The sequence below is a fragment of the Trichosurus vulpecula genome, chromosome 4, assembly GCF_011100635.1.
Source record: "Trichosurus vulpecula isolate mTriVul1 chromosome 4, mTriVul1.pri, whole genome shotgun sequence".
NCBI classification, from domain to species: domain Eukaryota; kingdom Metazoa; phylum Chordata; class Mammalia; order Diprotodontia; family Phalangeridae; genus Trichosurus; species Trichosurus vulpecula.
In genome coordinates, this window is record NC_050576.1 from 247,013,502 (window position 1) to 247,032,550 (window position 19,049).

General features: G+C 42.6%; 1 protein-coding gene across 1 annotated transcript in view; it reads right to left on the reverse strand.

Annotated features, from left to right (window-relative positions):
* The window catches only part of SPATA16 (spermatogenesis associated 16), a 235,750-nt gene that overhangs the window by 20,618 nt on the left and 196,083 nt on the right, over positions 1 to 19,049 (reverse strand). The window contains 2 exon segments of the mRNA XM_036755681.1: positions 10,640 to 10,723; positions 15,735 to 15,899. Coding sequence (XP_036611576.1) covers positions 10,640 to 10,723; positions 15,735 to 15,899 — 249 coding nt within the window.

A 19,049-nucleotide genomic window follows, 5' to 3' on the forward strand; every position in this document is an offset into this window, starting at 1 on the left:
CCTCAATTTACCGATGAGGAAACTGAAGCCCAGAGAGGCTCAATGCTTGCCCACGGTCACACAGCTGGCGTGTGTCAGAGGCTGGAACTGAACCCATGTTTTCCTGACTCTAAGAACAGCCCTCTATGTGATACAGCACACTACTTGTCCTGAGAAATAGCTAGTGAAAGATAAATAATGCCAAGATTGTTGTTCAGCCATTTTCAGTCATGTATAATTCTCCTTGACTCCATTTAGGGTTTTCTTGGCAAAGACACTGGAATGGTTTGCCATTTCCTTCTCTAACTCATTTTACAGATGAGGAAACTGAGGCGAACAGGCTGAAGCGACTTGCCTAGGGTCCCACAGCTAGTAAGTGTCTGAGGCTGGATTTGAACTCAGGAAGATGAGTCTTCTTGACTCCAGGCCCAGCGCTTAATCCACTGTAGCACCTAGCTGCCTCTGCAAGAACAGCAACCTAATCTATATAACATGAAAATATCAGAGATTTAGAAGGGGGGGGGGCGGGATACGGACTTGGAGGCCATCTAATGCACACTCCTCCTTACAGACACGAGGAACATAGAGGTTGGGGAGGGGCTGCCAAGGTCACACAGATGGGGGCAGAGTTGCGGTTTTAACCAAAGTCTTCTGATTTCAACTGCAGCAATCATTCTGTTGTGCCACACTGCCTTTCTTACTGCTGCTTGGTGGCCCACTTTCTGCACATGAGAATGATGCATAACCTCTCCTTCAATGGGTCTGTGCTTGGAGACTTTTCAACTCATTCCTGGTCACCTCTACGCCATGTGGGAACATCAGAGAAAGACACCCATGGAGGGCCAGACTTCATAGAACCACAGGGTTTTAGAGTCTGAAGAAACCTTGCAGATCACCCTAACCCAGCCTTGCCATTTTTACAGATGGAGAGATGAAGGAAAATGAGGTCAATGACTAGCCATTGCTAACTGGCATCAGAGCTTGGACCAGAACACATACCTTCAGACTCTCAGTCTGGTACTGGCATCCAGGAGAGAAGGAGAGAGGGAGGGAGGGAATGAAGGAGGCCCTTTGTTCAGAGGCAGCCCATCTCAGACACACAGCCATTTGTGTGCCTAGAGGCAGGAATGCGGAGCTCCCATATTAGCAATGGTTGTTAACTGGCAGGTATTTATGGGTCATGTGAAAAAGCTGGCAGTGTCCAGTGCCTCCCAAATTGAGAAAGTGGTAGAGATTTTCAAGAAAAGAGATAATAACCAGACTATGTTCATAACTTTTAGAAACACTTACCACTTTCCTTTGATTTGCTGTGGAATCTTAAAATTTCATCACGCACCACAAATATGGTAAAACAACTAATGGTCCTTTAGATTTCACAAAGAAAGAAATAAAAGACCTCCTGGGGGCAAACAGGTTGTTGGAAGAAAAAAATCCCAGGAGCTGAGTTTAATTGAAATACATTTTGTGTGTGATTTTTCTCTATACATGTTTTCCCTCAGTAGAATGGTGAGCTCCCTGAAGGCAGGAGCTGTCTTACTTTTGTCTTTGCATCTCCAGCCTATAGCATAGCGCCTGGCACATAACTGGCACTTAACAAATGCTAATTGGATCGATGGATTTTGTCATGCTGTGAGGGATAAATGAATGAAATGAAGGAAGCCAAATCCAGGTTTACATTCATTTACTCCATGTCATAGGACTTCTTAACCCTCCTGAGCTTCCTTTAAATCTTCAGTTTTTATTCATCCATCCATCCATCTATCCAACCATCATTCATTCACCTATCATCCTCCATCCACCCACCCATCCATCCATCCATCCATCCCCCAGCCCCACATCCATCCATCCATCCATCGTACTTATATTGATTAATCATTCAATAAACAAGCACTAAGTGAGAGCCTGCTATGTGTCAGTCACTCTATTAGGTGATGGGTAAGAAATGAAACAGTTCCTGTCCTTAAGAGCTTACATTCTAATGGAGGAATCAACACAGTCACACATAAAATATAAATGAAATAAATTCACAAAATAGATTTGAAGGTAACCACTGATTCTTAGAGTTGGAGTAGGGAAGGGAATGCATTCAAGGCATAGCCTGTGCAAAGGTGTGGAAGTGGTAGAGGGAGTGTCATGGGTGAGGAATGGCAAGAAAGCTAGTTGGGCTGGACCACAGAACGGTGGAGTAAGGTATGATAAGTCTGAAAAGGCTTTAAATGCCAAACAGAGGACTCTGTACTTGATCCTAGAAGTAATTGGGAGTCACTGAGCATTGAGCAGGGAAGTAACACGTCCAAACTTATTCTCCAGGAAAATAACTTGACAGCTGTGTGAAAGATGGACTTGAGACTGCGTGGGGGCCATCATCAGGGTCTGGACACGAACTTGAACTGGCTTGGTGGCCAGGGACAGTTGGACCTCTATTCTTTTTTGTTCACTCATCTTGTTCTATTCCTGCCATCTTGTAGGGAAGCCACCATGACACACATGAACTTCCTGACTGATGTCCTCAAAACATCAACGATGCAAGGGAGTGAGAAAAATTCTAGGCTCTCATTGGATTGTGCTCTAAAGTAGTTGTCCAGTTCTGAGCTATGAGGAAGCATGGTAACATTGGTGGATTTGTGATCACTGATGACCGCGGAGCAGGAAGGACTGCTGTGAACCCAATGGGCAGACTAAGTAAATGTGGTGTAATCAGCCTCGGATTTGATGTTCAATGGAAAGATATGGAAAAGCAGAAGAATAATATGCTACCATTCCATCAATTTGGGTTCATTGTGCCTCAGACAGCATCATGGACCACCAGGAAACAAAAAAAAATATGAAAAAATACCCTGGAAATTTTTTTCTAAGGGTGTAAAACATGTGTACAAATAAAATGTTCCAATGGGGGAAAAGAAGAGTGGAGGCGTAAGAGATGTTATGGAAGTATAGGAGACAAATGTGGTAGCTGATTGGGTATGTGGTATGAGGGAGAATGAGGAGCTGAGAAAGACTGACGCTGTGAGACTTAGGAACTGGAAGGATGGCGGTGCCCTCAATGGAAATAAAGACTTTTGGAAGAGAGATGAATTTTGGAGGAAAGATGATGAGTTCTGTTTTGGACTTAATGAGTTTGAAGTTCCCACGAGACATCTAGTTTGAAATATCTCAGGAGGATTACGACTGGACATATAGACCTGAGTTGAGATGATAATTGAACTCATGGGACCTGGGTGGGGGGGTGGGGAGAAGGAGGGAGGGAGGGAGGGAGGGAGAGAGAGAGAGAGAGGGAGAGAGAGAGAGAGAGAGAGAGAGAGAGAGAGAGAGAGAGAGAGAGAGAGAGAAGAGACAGAGAGAGAGAAGGTACTTATGAAGGCTGGATGAAAGCTAGGACAGTCCCCATCCACTGTGGACCCCTGCTCTTAAATTGGGAGTCTCTGTACAATGTGATAACTTTTCTGAGTATTCTTAAGCCTGTTTAAACCTTATTCATTGTCATTTATCCTCCTTGATTCCTTCTCTTTCTTATTGATGTTCATTTAATAATGTCTCACATACATAGGCGGACCCATGTACAGAGGGAATTGGTTAACGTGACATCTCTGGTGTCTTACAAGGCTCAATCCATGGCGTGGGGTGTTCATGACATATTACAGAGAAGATGTATTAGAGAATGTACTAAATGAGAAAAACTTCTCTGCTTTCTAGTTGATAGGAATCTATGGCTTTTCATCGTCACAAAAGAGTGTTTTTCTAAGCTCTGCCCAGGAGAAAGATGATGGCCCTGTCTCCCTTCACTCAGAGCTGGTCTCTGGGCTTCTCTTCCGCCACTTAATGTTGCTGCACCACAGCTATTTCTTTGACCTTCCTCCACACAAGAAAGGGCAGTACTGACATCACATGGGAAGAGGTGCTGGGTTTCAGAATCATCCTTTTGCTGACTGTGTGTAGAGGATGGTTTAGAGAGGCAGAGATAGAAGGGAACTGTAAGTTCTCTGCATGTAACGTGACAGCCATCAAGTCTCCTCCACTGAGACAATGACTCACTTGTCCTCACTGAAGCCATCAGGCCTGCAAATTCAGTTCAACTAAATTCAACAAGCATTTGTTCACCTACTATGTGTAAGGAATCATGCAAGGCCCTGGGGACAGGTACAAGAACAAAATCAACACAGTCTCTGTCCTCAAGGATCTTGCCAGGTAGCACGATGGATAGAGCTTTGGCCCCGAAGTCCACAAGACCTTAGTTTAAAACTGGCTCCGGATACTTACTAGCTGTGGGATGCTGGGCGAGTCACTTGACCTCTGCCTGCCCCATCTGCCTGCTTTCTTCATCTGCAAAATGGGGATAATAACGGCACCTACTTTCCAGGGTTGTGAAGACCAATCAGTCATTTAGTCAGTCTATAAGCCTGTAAGCACCTACTATGTGTCAGGCTCTATCTACGCTACGCACTGAAGATTCAAAGAAAAGCACAAGGCAGTCAGTCCCTTCCTTCCCGGAGCACACAATTCAATGGGGGACACAGTATCCAAACAAATCTATGCAAACAAGCTAAGGATAAACAGGAAATAGTTGAGAGGGGCTGGGGAAGACTTCTTACGGAAGGTGGGATTTCAGTTGGGATTTGAAAGAAGCCACCAAGAAGTGGAGATTAGGAGAGAGAGCATTCCAGGTATGGGGAAGAGCCAGGAAAGATGCCCAGAGCTGAGAGATGGGAGCGTCTTGTTCCTAGAACAGTACAGGGGCCAGGGTCACTAGGTTGAAGAACACACTGTGTGTGTGTGTGTGTGTGTGTGTGTGTGTGTGTGTGTGTATGTGTGTGTGTGTGTGTATGTGTGTGTGTGGCAGGGAGAGTGTGCAGTGTAAAAAGACTGGAGGGGGGTGGTTATGAAGAGTTTTGAACTTCAGAGGATTTATATTTGATTCTGGAAAGGATAGGGAGCCACTGGAGTTCATTGAGTGGGTGTGTGGGGTGACATGGTTGGACCTGCATTTTAGGAAAATCGCTCAGGTGGCTGAGTGGAGGATGTATTGGGATAGGGAGAGACTTCAAGCAGGCAGACCCACCAGCAGGCTATTGAGATAGTCCAGGCTATGAAGTGATGAGGGCTTGCGCCAGAATAGCTGGTGGTGTCAGAGGAGAGAAGAGGGCATATTCGAGAGATGCTACAAATTTAAAATTAACAGGTACTGACAATAGATTTGATATGAGAGATAGTGAGGAGTCATGGATGACAGCTCGGTTATGAGCCTGGGGGACTGGAAGGATGGTGGTACCCTTAACAGTAACAGGGAAAAGGTCAGTTTTAATCATGTTGGGTTTCAGATGTCTACGGGACATCCAGTTTGAGATATCTGAAAGGTACTTGTAGATGTGAGTCGGAAAAAGAGATTCGAGAAGCACCAGCATAGAGGATAAAATAGGATAAGTAGGACAAAGTGGTATATAAATGCTGACTATTATCGGCATTATTACTAACATCTCCACAGTAAATGCCAACTATATAAAAAGTTATGCAAAATAATCTAAAGAAAAATCACTAACAATTTGGAAAGTGGGGATCACAGGGCCATAGATGAATTACTGGATTTAGAGTTGGAAAGGGAAATCTAATCCAAACCCCTCATTTAACAGATGTAAAAACTGAGGCATGGAAAGCACAGTGACCTCCTCAAATTCACAAAGGTAATGAGTGATCAGGAAAGGCTTCATGTGAGAAGTGGTTCATGAGCTGTGCTCTGAAGGCAGCCAGACCTTCTAAGAGATAGAGGTGAAGAGAGGGTGTATTCCGGACATTCTGATTAAAAGTTCATTTCATTTTAAATACAATCAAGGGTTCCTGAAATAATAACTGATTGATTTTTTTCTTATGAGCTAATTGGCAAGAAATGGAAACCCTGAGAAGTCAAAGAAATCTCCAGAGTCCTGGCAAATCAGGTTAAAAAAATAAATCAAAATTTCAAGCACCCTCCCTTGCTCTCTTGTCAAACATCAAACGAATGGAAATGAATCTAGGAGGTCAGCATTCATGAATCAAGTTTCCTCCTGATAGGTTTTTTTTATAGGCCTATAACAAAGCGGAGTCCTGAAAATTGTGGTAGGTAATGAGAATTTTGACAGACCCTTTAACTACGTGGAACTTGGAGGTGCCGCTATAATTCTGCTGCTTCAAATGAAAATTTCAAGTGTTTTCATTAGGTACAACAGCTGTTTCTATTACAAATAACAGATCTCAGAGGTAGTGATGTTGATACCAACTTCTAGAGGGTTTAAAATGAGCACATAGTATAGCTCGTACAATTACGGTTTAAATTTTTTTTTTTTACTTTTTGCACATGCAAATGAACCCTATTGCACCAAGAGGAAATTACTTACTTGCTCCTGGAATTGTCTGAAAGTGATACTAGAATCCTTGGTGGATTCGCATTAACCAAATTAAAAGCCCTTGGGAGAAATTGGACTCCCTGCTCCTTCTAATCCATAGCATCTTCCTAAAGACTTTATAGGAACCTCTGCTTGGAAACCTACGTTCATTACTAGGGCTCTTGGGAAGATGGGGGGCTTTCCAGTTAGGTTTTCGAGTCACCTGCTGGTGGGAGGTGTGGTGGGGTGGCCCTGTCACGTCCCATGAGCCTCTGGTTTCTCCACCCTTTTGGCCTCTGCCCTTCCCCTGACTTTCTGGGGTGTACTCTAGTTTGTGACTGGGTTGTCCCTTCTATTTTCCCTCAAATGTGACACAAGGTAGCAGGTTAGAATTCTACTCTGCCACCAGTGGGAAGTAGGAGATCCTAGTCCTGAGGGCCTAACAGATGGGCTTGCCTAGGAAGGCAAGGTCAGGCTGGCCAAACACACAGGCAGGGCAGATGACTGCTGATGGCGTATTATTTCGGGATAGCTCTGAAAGTCCTTTCCTCAAGACTGATGGCTGAAATTCCCCTACTGGAATTTAATCTAAGTCATTTAGGTTAAAAATTTTAATTTCTGGTAAAAAAATACAGTTGATTAAGGAGGAGTAATGTTGGAATACAGTGAAAGAATACAGGTTTTGGCATCGGAGGAACTGGGTTCAAATCTCAGCACTGCCACTTAGTGGTTGAGTAACCCTGGGCAAGCTGGTACCATAGTGCACAGAGCACCAGGTCTGGATTCAGGAAGACTCCTCTCCGTGAGTTCAAATCTGGCCTCAGACACTTACTAGCTATGTGACCCTGGTAAAGTTATTTCACCCTGTTTGCCTCAGTTTCCTCATCTGTAAAATGAGCTGGAGAAGGAAATGGCAAACAATGGTTTGCCAGGATCTTTGCCAAGGAAGCCCCAAATGGGGTCGCAAAGAGTCAGCCATGACTTAAATGACTTGACAACCTTTCTCATTTTCCCCATGAGTAAAATGAAGGGGTTTCACTAGATGCACTGTGAGGTTTTTCCTAGCTCTAAATCTCTGCTCTTCCGGTCATAATTATCATCAGTTATTTCTATATGCATGCATTTATAAGATCCATTTACGTGTAAATGAGTTTTCAAGATTACCACAGGGTTTTGAGAGCTGGAAAGGGCCTTCAAGACTGTGTAGTCCTACACCTTTATTTTAAAGATGAGAAAGCAGTGGCCCAGAGTGGATAGTGGCAAGGCGGTAAATAACCCTGAAGAAACCAAAAGCCTGCTCCTGTGACTCTAAATTCAGTGTTAATCTCACTCTGCTATGATGACTCATTTTTTCCTGAGAGCCCATTTTGATAGGAAGGAGGGGGAGAGAAGCTGAGGTCACTGAGCATCAGAAGTGAGTAGGACAGGGGTATCGACAGTGGGAAAAGAAAGGGGAGTAGGCCAGGAGGCTGGAAGTGCCTGTGCCCGCTACATTCATGTCTTCAACTGGTCCTGAGCAAAGGATGGGGCCCATTTCACATCAATCAACAAGCATTTATTAAGAGCCTACCAAGTGCTAGCAGGCACTGTGCTAGGAGCTAGAGACACAGAGCCCAAGGAGAGCCTCTTCCTGCCCTCAAGGAGCTTAGGCTCTCCAATATTCTTCTATTGCTCTTTGCATAGCTCACACTGATGCTCAATGGCCTCAGGTATCAAAAGACCAATCAATCAGCAAGCATTTATTAAGTGCCTACTATGTGGGAGGTGTTGGTGATATAAAGAAAAAAGCAAGAACGGGCCTTACCTTCAAGGATCTGACATTCTAAAAAGAGACAACATGTGTGTATAGTTATATACAAAATAGATACAAGGTGTTGGTGGGGGGTGGAAGAACAGGGAAAAGTCTGTGCACGAACTCTCTGCTTCTCTCATCCAAAGTGGGCAACAGCTCCAAAGGCATATTCCTGAACCACCTTTCCTCCATAGTGGCCAAGGATGTCTATGGTTGCTCCTCCTTCTGACCTAAGAAATCTGCCAATCAAAGTCTATCTCCCATGGCTTAAACCATTCCCCCTTCAGTCCTTCGGACCACATAGGTTTAAACCTCTCAGACTGAATGAACTTCCTATCATCCTCAGACTTTTCCAGAACCCTTAGTATTTCTCTCTTCTCTTTCCCAATCGTTTTCTTCCTTGTATTTATTTATTGGTGTGTATGCTGTGTCTCAAAGGATGGTGAGCTGGAAGGGTCCTTAGAGACCTTCTGGTGAGACTCTAATTTCACAGAAGAGAACACTCAAGTCCAGAGAGACGACATGGGTAGTTAGTGGTTGAGCAAGCATTTGAACCCAGACCTCATGATTTCACATTCAGCACTGAAAAATCTATCCAATCTATCTATCCAGTATCTAGCAACAGTAGGAGTTTTATAAATGTTTCCTGAGTTGAATTCCTTGCTTACATGTTCTACTTTGCATTTTCTTTCCGTGTTCATACAAATATCCATCCATTTGGTCCACACCAATTCCTGTCTTCAGAGCATGATTAGACACTGTGTTCTCATAATCATGGACAGACTTCTGAACAGTTAATTCTCTTCCCTTCATACTTCCTCTCTGAAGGTCTTACTTTTTTTTGGGTAAATTCTCCATGGGCAGACAGACCATTATATGATACCTCTGGAGTCCAAAGGTGATGCATGACTTCCATTATTCCAAACCCGGTAGATTTAATTCCTTGTGGGATCTTTGAGGATCCAGCATGGCCAAGCTGTGTCTTTCATGCAACTGATTCTAAATGAGCTTAAATGTTAAGCCAAGGGGACGAGGTCACTGTCTATTGTTTGCTTAGTCATGCTTCAGGTGTTTCATGATTATATGTACCAACAAAACCTTTTGAGGCTTTAAGACACCCCCCTCCTCTCTGCAACACTCCCACAGCATCTTGGTTGATTTAAAAGGCACCTGAGTAATTTGCTGGAACTTTGAAAAACTTTTAAAACAATGAGACCTTGAATTCAATATACCTTTAGGTAAAGCCTACTATGTACAACAGACTTACCAAGTACAGGGTGTATCATGATAAGAAGTAAACAATCCCTGCCCTCAAGAAGCTTATGTTCTACTGAGGGGACATTACATGTATGAAGGTAAAGAAATACAAAAGATAATAAAGTAAACAAAGAGTAATTTCGGTGGATAGAACATGGACAGCATCAGGAAAGGCTTCTTTTAAGAGGTGGAGTTGAACCATGATGGGAGCTCTGGATCCCAAGAGGAGAGCCCTCCACTCATTGAAAGCTATAAAGCCTGGACATAGACTATCCTGTGCTTGGAATACACCACTCGGCTGAATCCTACAGTCCATTAAAGGAATGATGTGAAATCAATCTAGAAAGATGGGCTGAAGTCAAGCATAAAATAGCATAATATAACGTAGCACAATAAAATACAGCTATACCATAGCAGCATAGCTATACATACACATATTGATATCACACCATACCTTGCCATACTATGTTATGGTAGAAACTTCTATAAAAAGCCCCTCCTAGTCACCCCTACAGCTCTAAATGACAAAGCAGGTGCTGACCTTCATTGGTCCTGTGAGGGAAGGTTTCTCACCAAGAGTTCTCTATACCAATGAAATCACAAGTGTGGTCCTAAAGACCCAAAGACTTTTTTGTGGTGGAAATGTTTTATTACTACTTTTCTTCCTAGGCTGTTTCATTATCTGCATCCTCTGACTGAGGAGAAAAGGCAAACACATAACGTGGGAGATGGTTATAAGCCCAGCAGTGGTCTCGATAGCCTTCCTCTGTAGTGTGTGTGGGGGGTGGCAGTACAACACTATATTGTAAAGGACTAGCTGGGTCTTTGGGTCTGGAGGCAATTATAAAACAGCTGGATTGAAGTCCTGCCATCAACTGAACTAATTTTTTTTGGGGGGGTTCCCTGTAACTTAGTCATTATCTTTGTGTAATAAAAGAATGAAAACATTATTTTAAAAAAAAGGCTCTGAAGGAAAAAAGAAAGTAAAATGACTGGGACAAAAGAAGGAGATAGTGAAAATGGACTATGCAGGAGTATGTGATAATGAAGAAGAACCAGGAATGTTGGAAAATTAGGGGACACAATCCAATAAATACGCCCCTACTTGATGCTGGGGGCAGGCAGAGAGCTGGACAGAGTAGCCAAAGAACTTTCTTTCCTGCTTCCCGACTGATGACGCTGACCCCAAGTGAACACTAACTCAGAACAACCCCCTCTCTTCGCTGCCCCCCACCCCCAGCCGCAAAGCTTTATTTACCTTGTGTATTTTATTCCACACCCGTTCTTTATCATTCCTTCTTCCTTCAAGGGTGTCCATAGCGTCTGACATTAGCGATTGCAGCTGTGGAGGCGAGATAAAGATGATCAGGGTGGGATTCACACAGAAATAACTTCTCTAAATGCACAGATTAAAACCTAATTAAAAAATCATTTGTACGCTGATGATTTTATTACTCAGCCGTCAGACGGGCAAGCGCAGCCACCTCATATCTCCGCCTCAGCCGCTGCCGAGCGCTATTATTACGGGCATAAAATATTGAACGCTGAGAAAATTCCCCCACAATATCTGTCCTCAACATATAGGCTTTAATGCAGGAAGTGTGGATGTTTTGTAAAAACAGATTTGGGCTGTAAAGAACGACGGCTGTACTGAATTCTCTTGGGGAATGCTCTGCAGTACATGGATGATTTTTAGTATTTTCTCCCGAGGCTAATGTATCATAATTCTCGGCATCATGTAAAAGCTCACTAGAGGAAAACAGTAAAATTGAGATGTTTTTATTGCCTCTCAAAGGATGGAGCTCATTTAAGTTCTTGTCTTGGCTTTTTGTTTCAAAAGAACAAGATCTCTCTCTCTCTCTCTCTCTCTCTCTCTCTCTCTCTCTCTCTCTGTCTCTCTCCTCTCTCTCTGTCTCTCTCTTCTCTCCTCTCTCTCTCTCTCTCTCTCTCTCTCTCTCTCTCTCCTCTCTCTCTCTCTCTCTGTATCTCTCTCTCTCTGTCTCTCTCTCCTCTTCTCTCCTCTCTCTCTCTCTCTCTCTCTCTCTCTCTCTCTCTCTCTCTCTCTCTCTCTCAGATCCTGCTAACAATTAGATGAGGAAAAAACTTCCTAATTTTCCAAGAACAAGATTAATCAAATTCCAGCTTTAAACCATCACATGTGGCTGCAAAGCAATGCAGTAAGAAGGAATAATTTTATATGGTCAGGCGTAGACACAGGGCCATCTCACTTCCCAATGATGCTGGAGCCTAGAAACCCAGGCTGATATTTTTGAGTGCTGGGTACTAGGGAGATTGGACAGCCAACCAGCAGCCACTAGAGGGTTACTATTTGTGTAGCGCTGGGGAATGGCTGGAGGCTCCCAGGAGTTTCTTAAGAATGCATGTTTGGAAAAAAAAGAGATCTCTCCTAGGACCAGACACACTTGTAGCCTGGAAGGCTCTGCATTCAGAGGAAGCAAAAGCAGAATACTCCCATGGGTAGGTGCCAGCGTGACTGGAAACCCACAGCATGCACCCAGGGAGCAATAAGGAGCACCAGCGACTGGTGAGGTTGAGGCAGTGCCAGGGGCTCCAGGGTCTCCAGCAACCTGCTTGAGATGTCACAGAGGACCCTGAAGAGCCAGCCCTCTGAACCTCCAAGATCCAGGGGGCCCTGAACTTACTCCCAAATCCCTTGGTATGTACATATTCCAGGAGTGAAGCTTAGTGCAGGAAGCCAGATGCCCCAAGTGGAGACCAAACAGGCTACCCACTCCATCCAAGGGGAAAGCAAGGGGCAGAGTCTGCACCTGACACAAAGCCTCTATGCAGCAACTAAGGCTGGACAGAGGAGTAAACAGAAGATATCACCGCTATAAACAACTATTATAGATCCAGCCTCAAAGAACAGAGAACCTCACAACAACTTTAAGCAGAGGATCCAATTAAAATGGATTTTCCAGAAAGGCTATAATAATAATAATGATGATGATAATAACTAACATTTGTATAGCACCTACTATGTGCCAAGCACTGTGCTAAGCTCTTTAAGATCTCATTTGATCCTCTTGACAACTCTGGGAGGTAGGTGCTATCATTGCCCAGATTTTACAGATGAGGAAACCGAGGTTGGATTTAAACTCGGTCTTCCTGACCACAGGCTGCACCACGCAGCTGCCTTTGCAAAAATGAATAAATGAAACAAAATCAAATGAAGGCTCTGAGTGTCTTCTGTGTTCCAGGCAATGTTCTAAGAACTGGAGATACAAAGAAAAGCAAAACTATAGTCCCTGCCCTCAATGAGCTTGCTGTCTAATGTGTAAATAAGATATATACAAGATAAATTGGAGATAATCATTAATATTAAGGAGAATGAATAGCTTGGAACAGAAAATGGCAAATCTTACCCAAATAACAGACTCCCTAAAATCCAGAATAGCTAGAACAGAAATTAATGACTCCATGACTCAATAAGAAATATTAGAACAAAATCAAAATATTAAAAGAAATAGAGGAAAATATAAAATATTTGATATATAAAAAAAACAACTGATCTGTAAAAACAGGGGAAGGAAAGAGAATTTAAAAAAAAACCACTGGATTCCCTGAAAATCAAGATTAAGAAAAAAAGCCTGAGCACTGTAGTTCAAAAATTTGTAACTGAAAACTTCTCAGATCTATTCAATCCAGAGGGCAAGCTGAAAAGAGGAATTATTACTTCCCCAAAAAACACAGAAGCAAAGTCTCAGGAATGTTACAGACAAAATCCAGAGTTTCCTTGTCAAAGAAAATATAATGCCCACGGCCAGAAAGAAAGGGTTCAGTTACCAAAGAACCAGAGTCAAGGTCATATGAGGCTCGGCAGCTTCTATTATAAATGAGAAGAGATCTTGGAAGATAGTATTCTAAAAAACAAAAAATACAGGCTTACAACCAACAACTCACCGTGTGCAAAGTTGAGTGTAATCTTACAAAGGAAAAATGAGCATAAAGGATTTTTAATGGCATAGAGGATTTTTAAACATTCTGGATAAAAAAAACTAGAGCTGAACTTTGAAATGCAAGCAAAAGAGTCAAGAGAAACCTAGAAAGGTAAATTTATTGGAGTAATTGGATGGAGTTATATGATGATGAAGTACTAATAATCTAATGAGGGAGAAGAAATGTGTCCCTGCTGTATTGGTTCGGTTCTGATAATTTTAAGGTGGGAATGAAACAAGACAATTGTTTATTATGTTGTATATTATGACAGATGTTTATCAACATAGAAAGGAAGAAGGTACAACTGTTCCTCAAAACTTAGCTGTCCAAGAAGAATATACAAATATGGAAAAAGGAGTGGGGGACAATCATCAGGTGACCTTCATTTTTATCTGAAATGGACAAAAGCGGGTTGGACAAACCCATGCATACATTTACACACAAAGAATTTGGTGTAGAAACACATAAACCTCAACAAGTGTGCGGATTGGGAGAGAGGGAGAATAATATTGGGGGAGGAATAGTCATAAACAAAACAAACCATCTCTGGAGTCTGGGGATTAAAAGTAAAGCAAAAACCTCAAAATTAAAGAGCGGGCATTCATCAATTGAGGAATGGCCCAACAAGCTATTGTAAGGGGATTTGGGGACCTTATCGCAGAAGAAGGACTGATCTGGCAGTGATGTCACCTTTGATATAAAACTGGTAGGATCAGTTCTATATAGGAGTTAAATTATACTAAATTATGAGCCTAGTCCCTCACAGAGACTGGGCATACTATAGACGGGATTATGTCCCAAAGTTTTGAGGGTAAATATTGGTACTTTTCTTCTTACTATATCTTTGAAGCAAACATCCATTTGTAAAATTCATTCAGTGTTAAATGGTTAAATTGAACTGGGATGCTAGTAACTGGTCCCCTAACAAATTGTAGAGAACATAGTCAATGGGGACTTGAGCATATGGCAGTAGAGAAAAATTCCTCCCTTCGAAACCTGGGAACCCCGGTGGGAACATGTAGCCTGTCTGGTCCTGACAGAGTGGGACCAGAACTCCCATTTTATATAAAGGTTTAGTGTTGTTCAAAGAAAAGTCACTTCCATAGAAGACATTGTCTTACTCCTGAACTTCCAAACATGCATTAAAATTTTTTTTGAACTTAAAAAATGCAAAAAAATTGAGCACTTTCATACATAAAATAGGACATATACGATATTGCATATGGAACTGTGTGTAGAACAGCTTGCTTTTAAAACTAATTTTATTATACTATATATTCATATATATAAATTATATATGCATATGAATATATCATAGCAATTCAGCAATATGATGATTTAAAAATACAAATGGTGTACACTTTAAATACTGTATGGTAAACATATTATTTTTTAAATAAATATCCTAATCTACTTTAAAAAAGTATATAAAACATGTTTATTTTAAAGTCCTGTTTGTCAGTACTTGACTGTACATTTCAAGATTTCTACTCAACTCTGGTCTTTTCTCCTCCTTCAACTCTGTACTCAGCCCACCTTTTCACTGTTCCACAACAGCTTGGAGCCTATGAAATAAAATTTACCCTAAATATGGGCATTTTGGCACAATGGATAAAGAGGTGGCCTCGAAGCCCGGAAAAGCTGGATTCTAATCCCAACTAGATGTGTGACCCTGGTCAAGGGATTTAACTTCTCAGGGCTCTAGGCAACTCTTTGAGACTATAAATTACAGAGAAAGTGCTGAAATGAATTGTTAAAGGGAAATTTCTGGCCCTGGAATTCTCCACACCCATGAAATAACAAGTCTGTAAAATGAAAATTAGATTTGATAATGTCTAATGTTCTTTTCAGCTCTAGATCTATAATCTGATTCTTTTTTATTCTTTCAGTGACTCAGGCAACAATACTACTCTCTAGCCTAGAACATGTTACCCCCATTCCCACCCCGTGCCTTGGAGTCAAGAGAGAACTGAGTTCAAATCCTGTCTCTTTTACTTACTATTACCTTTGTGACCTCGGGAAAGTCATCTGTAAAATTAAGGGTTTAGCCCAGTGGATTCTAAGGTTCCTCTTAGCTCTAAATATATGAGCTCATGAACCTCTCTGGGCCTCAGTTTCCTCATATGAAAAATTAAAGGGTTGGACTAAATGGCTTCTAAGGTCCCTTCAACCTTTAAATCCATGATCCCATATACCGCGTGCTGTGTTAGGCACTTGGTGAAAGTCTTTGTCCTCAAAGAGCTCATATTCTATTGAATATCTGAGGATGATGCAAAGTCAGTCTAAGCTGTCCTAGGACTATATATGATCACCTATTTCTTCCTGGTGAACCATCCCTCCCCTTGGTGTAGGGCCCATAAGAACTCTAAGAAAATATTAAAAGAGATCCTCACCAACTCCGCGTCCTGCTGACTGATGTCTTGGAGATAGGGGATGGTGGCCAGGTCTGCCATTGCTTGGTTAATCACTTGGGACTGCTCCTTGACTCTTTGCAGTCGGCTGAGGAGGCTGGCGTACTGCAACTTCTCAATCACGCCAGAGCATGCCTGGAAATTCCCCTAGCCTCTCGGCAAAAGCAGAGGTTTTAGAACAGAAGTCAAGTACATAGACCTTCCCACTAGGAAACAGCTCGGGTTGGTCATCCAGGGTTTACAGCCTGCACAATATGCTAACCCAGAGGAAGGCACTTATGGGAAATGTGTCCACAATCACCTCTTTAAAAACTTCCTTCATGGCTCTTCTGATACAGAGAAAAGAGAAACCTCTAAGAACAGATGGAGAATAGACTGCTATATCTCTTTTTTATGCAATAGATATGCAAATACTGAAATTGATCTGCAATCTCATTGATGCAAGTACATCCTCTAGTAACGCCTATCACGTCTCTGTTGTAACTTCCCATTTCACAGGAAAGTCTGTGTCCACTGGGTTTTTGTGAATTTCACCTTGCTTGCCCTGTGGACTGACATTATTATTATGGCAGCAGCAGGGTGCAGTGGGATCAATACTGAATTTGGTGCCTGAAGACAGGGGTCAAATCCAGGCTCTGTCACCTGTGTGACCTTGGGCAAGCCGCTTAAGTTAGCTAGTCAGTCAGTCAACAAGCATTTATGAAGCACCTGCTACGTGCCCGGCACTGGGGATAGGAAGAAAGTCAAAAGACAGTGCCTGCTCTCAAGAATCTCACAGTCCAATAGGAGAGACAACATGCCAAAGGCTAGGATATGGACAAGGTACATACAAGACAAACTGGGGATAATCTTGGAGGGAAGGCACTAAGACTGGGAAGGACTGGGGAAGGCTTCATGCGGGAAGTGGGACTTGAAGGAAGCCAGGGAACCCAGGACGCAGAGGTGAAGAGGAAGACATTTCGAGACACGGGTGATAGATGAGGAAAATGCCCAGTCAGGAGACAGAGTGTTCTGAGCAAGGAACAGCAAGGAGTCCAGTATCACTGGATGGCAGGGCATGTCCAGCCAGGAGGTGTAAGGTAGGAAGATTGGAAAGGTAGGAAGGGTATGCTTTATGGGAGGGGGCTTTAAAAGCCAAACATGGGATCGATTTTATATTGGAATGTGGAAGCAATAGGGAGCCACTGGAGGTGACTGATTAGAAGGGTGACATGGTCAGATGTGCACTATTTTTTTTTAGGTTTTCAATATTCATTTTTGTAAGATTTTGAGTTCTAAATTTTTCTCCCTCCTTCTCTCCCTCCCTCTCTTCCCCAAAGACAGTAGGCAATAGGTTATACAAGTACAATCCTATTAAACATATTTCCACAATAGTCGTGTTGTGAAAGAAGAATTAGAACAAAAGGGAAAAAACACAAGAAAGAAAAAACAAAACAAAAAACCCAAAGTGAAAAATAATATGCTTCTATCTGCATTTAGACTCCATAGTTCTTTTCTGGACATTGTTAGCATTTTCCACCATGAATCTTTTGGAATTGTCTTGGATCATTGCATTGCTAAGAAGAGCCAAGTTTTTCATAGTTGATCCTCATACAATGTTACTGTCACTGTGTACAATGTTCTCCTGGTTCTGCTCATGTCACTCAGCATCAGTTCGTGTGAGTCTTTCCAGGTTTTTCTGAAATCCACCTGCTCATCACTTCTTATAGTACAATAGTATTCCATTACATTCATATGCCACAACATGTTCGGCCATTCCCCAATTGATGGGCATCCCCTCCGTTTCTAAGTCTTTGTCACCACAAAAAGGGCTGCTCAAAATATCCACGTGGGTCCTTCCCCCTCCCTCCTCTTTTTTCAGATGGGTGCTATTCAGGAAGATCAGGTTGATGGCCTGGAGTGGGGAGAGGACACCAACCAATAGGCTATTGCAGCAGTCTAGGTGTGAGGTGATGAGGGTAGTGCTGGAGGAGAAAAGAGTGTATATTAGAGATATTATGATAGGGCTTCGTGACCGATTGGATAAGGAGAGTCAGTGAGAGAAGGTGAGAAGTTGAGGATGACACCCAGGTATTAAGCTTTGGTGACAGGAAAGAGGGTAGTATTCTCAACAGTAGGAAGAAGGGAGGGTTTGGGGGAAAGATAATGAGGTTAGTTTTGGACATGTTGACTTTAAGATGCGTATGAGACATCAAGGTTGAGATGTCCCACAGGCAGCTGGAGATGCAAGACTGGAGCTCAGCAGAGGGGTTGGGGCTGTACAAATAGATCCGGCAATCATTTGCATAGAGATTATAGTTAAGTGCATGGAAACTGATGAGTTCACCGAGTGAAACAGTATATAGAAAGAGGAGAGTCCAGGATCAAGCCCTTGGGGATACCCACGGTTAACGAGTGTGACCTGGATAAAGACTGACCAAAGGAAATTAAGAGGGAGTAGTCAGACGGGTAGGGGGAGAACCAGGAGAGAGCACTATCAGAAAAAGCTAGAAGTGAGTACGAAGAAGACGAGGGTGGTCAACAGTGTTGAATGCTTCAGAGAGGTCAAGGAGAGTGAGGATTGAGAAAAGGCCGTTGGATCTGGTGATGAAGAGATCACTGGTTACGTTAGAGAGAGCAGTTTTAGTTGACTGATGAAGTCAGAGACCAGACTGCAAAGAGTCAAAAAGAGAGTGAGGGGAAAGGAAATAGAAAAGATGGCCTTCTCAAGGAGTTTAGGCATAGAAGGGAGAAGAGAAATGGTGACAGATGGATCAAATGAAGGTTTTTTGAGGATGGGGGAAACACGGGTGTGTTGGTAAGACATGAATGTGTTTCTAGGCAGGGGGGAAATAGCTAATAGAAAGAGAGAGACTAAAGATTAATGAAGAGATTGGGCATCCACAGAGGGAGCCAGTCTTCTGGAAAAGTTGAATAAGATCATTTGTGCATTTAGGGAGAAAGACAAATTTGTGCATTGGCAAGAAGGACCACTTCATGGGACAGGAGGAGAAGGTGGTGGAAGATAATCTGAGAGATATGAGATGAGAAGGGGAGATTCAGAGGAAGCTCTTGCCAATGGTGGCAAAAATTTCTCAGTGAAATTTGAAGCAAGTTTCTCAGCTGGGATAGTAGAGAGTCATAGGAGGCTTAAGGAGCAAAGGAAAAGCTCAGAAAACACTCTGTGACAGGGAGTTAATTAGAGAGGTTAAAAGGATTTCCTTGTGCCTGGTTGAAATTATGTAACATTAATTTATAGTGGACCAAGTCAGCACAGTTTTGTGATTTTTTTTTCTCTTCATTCAACGGTTCATGAAT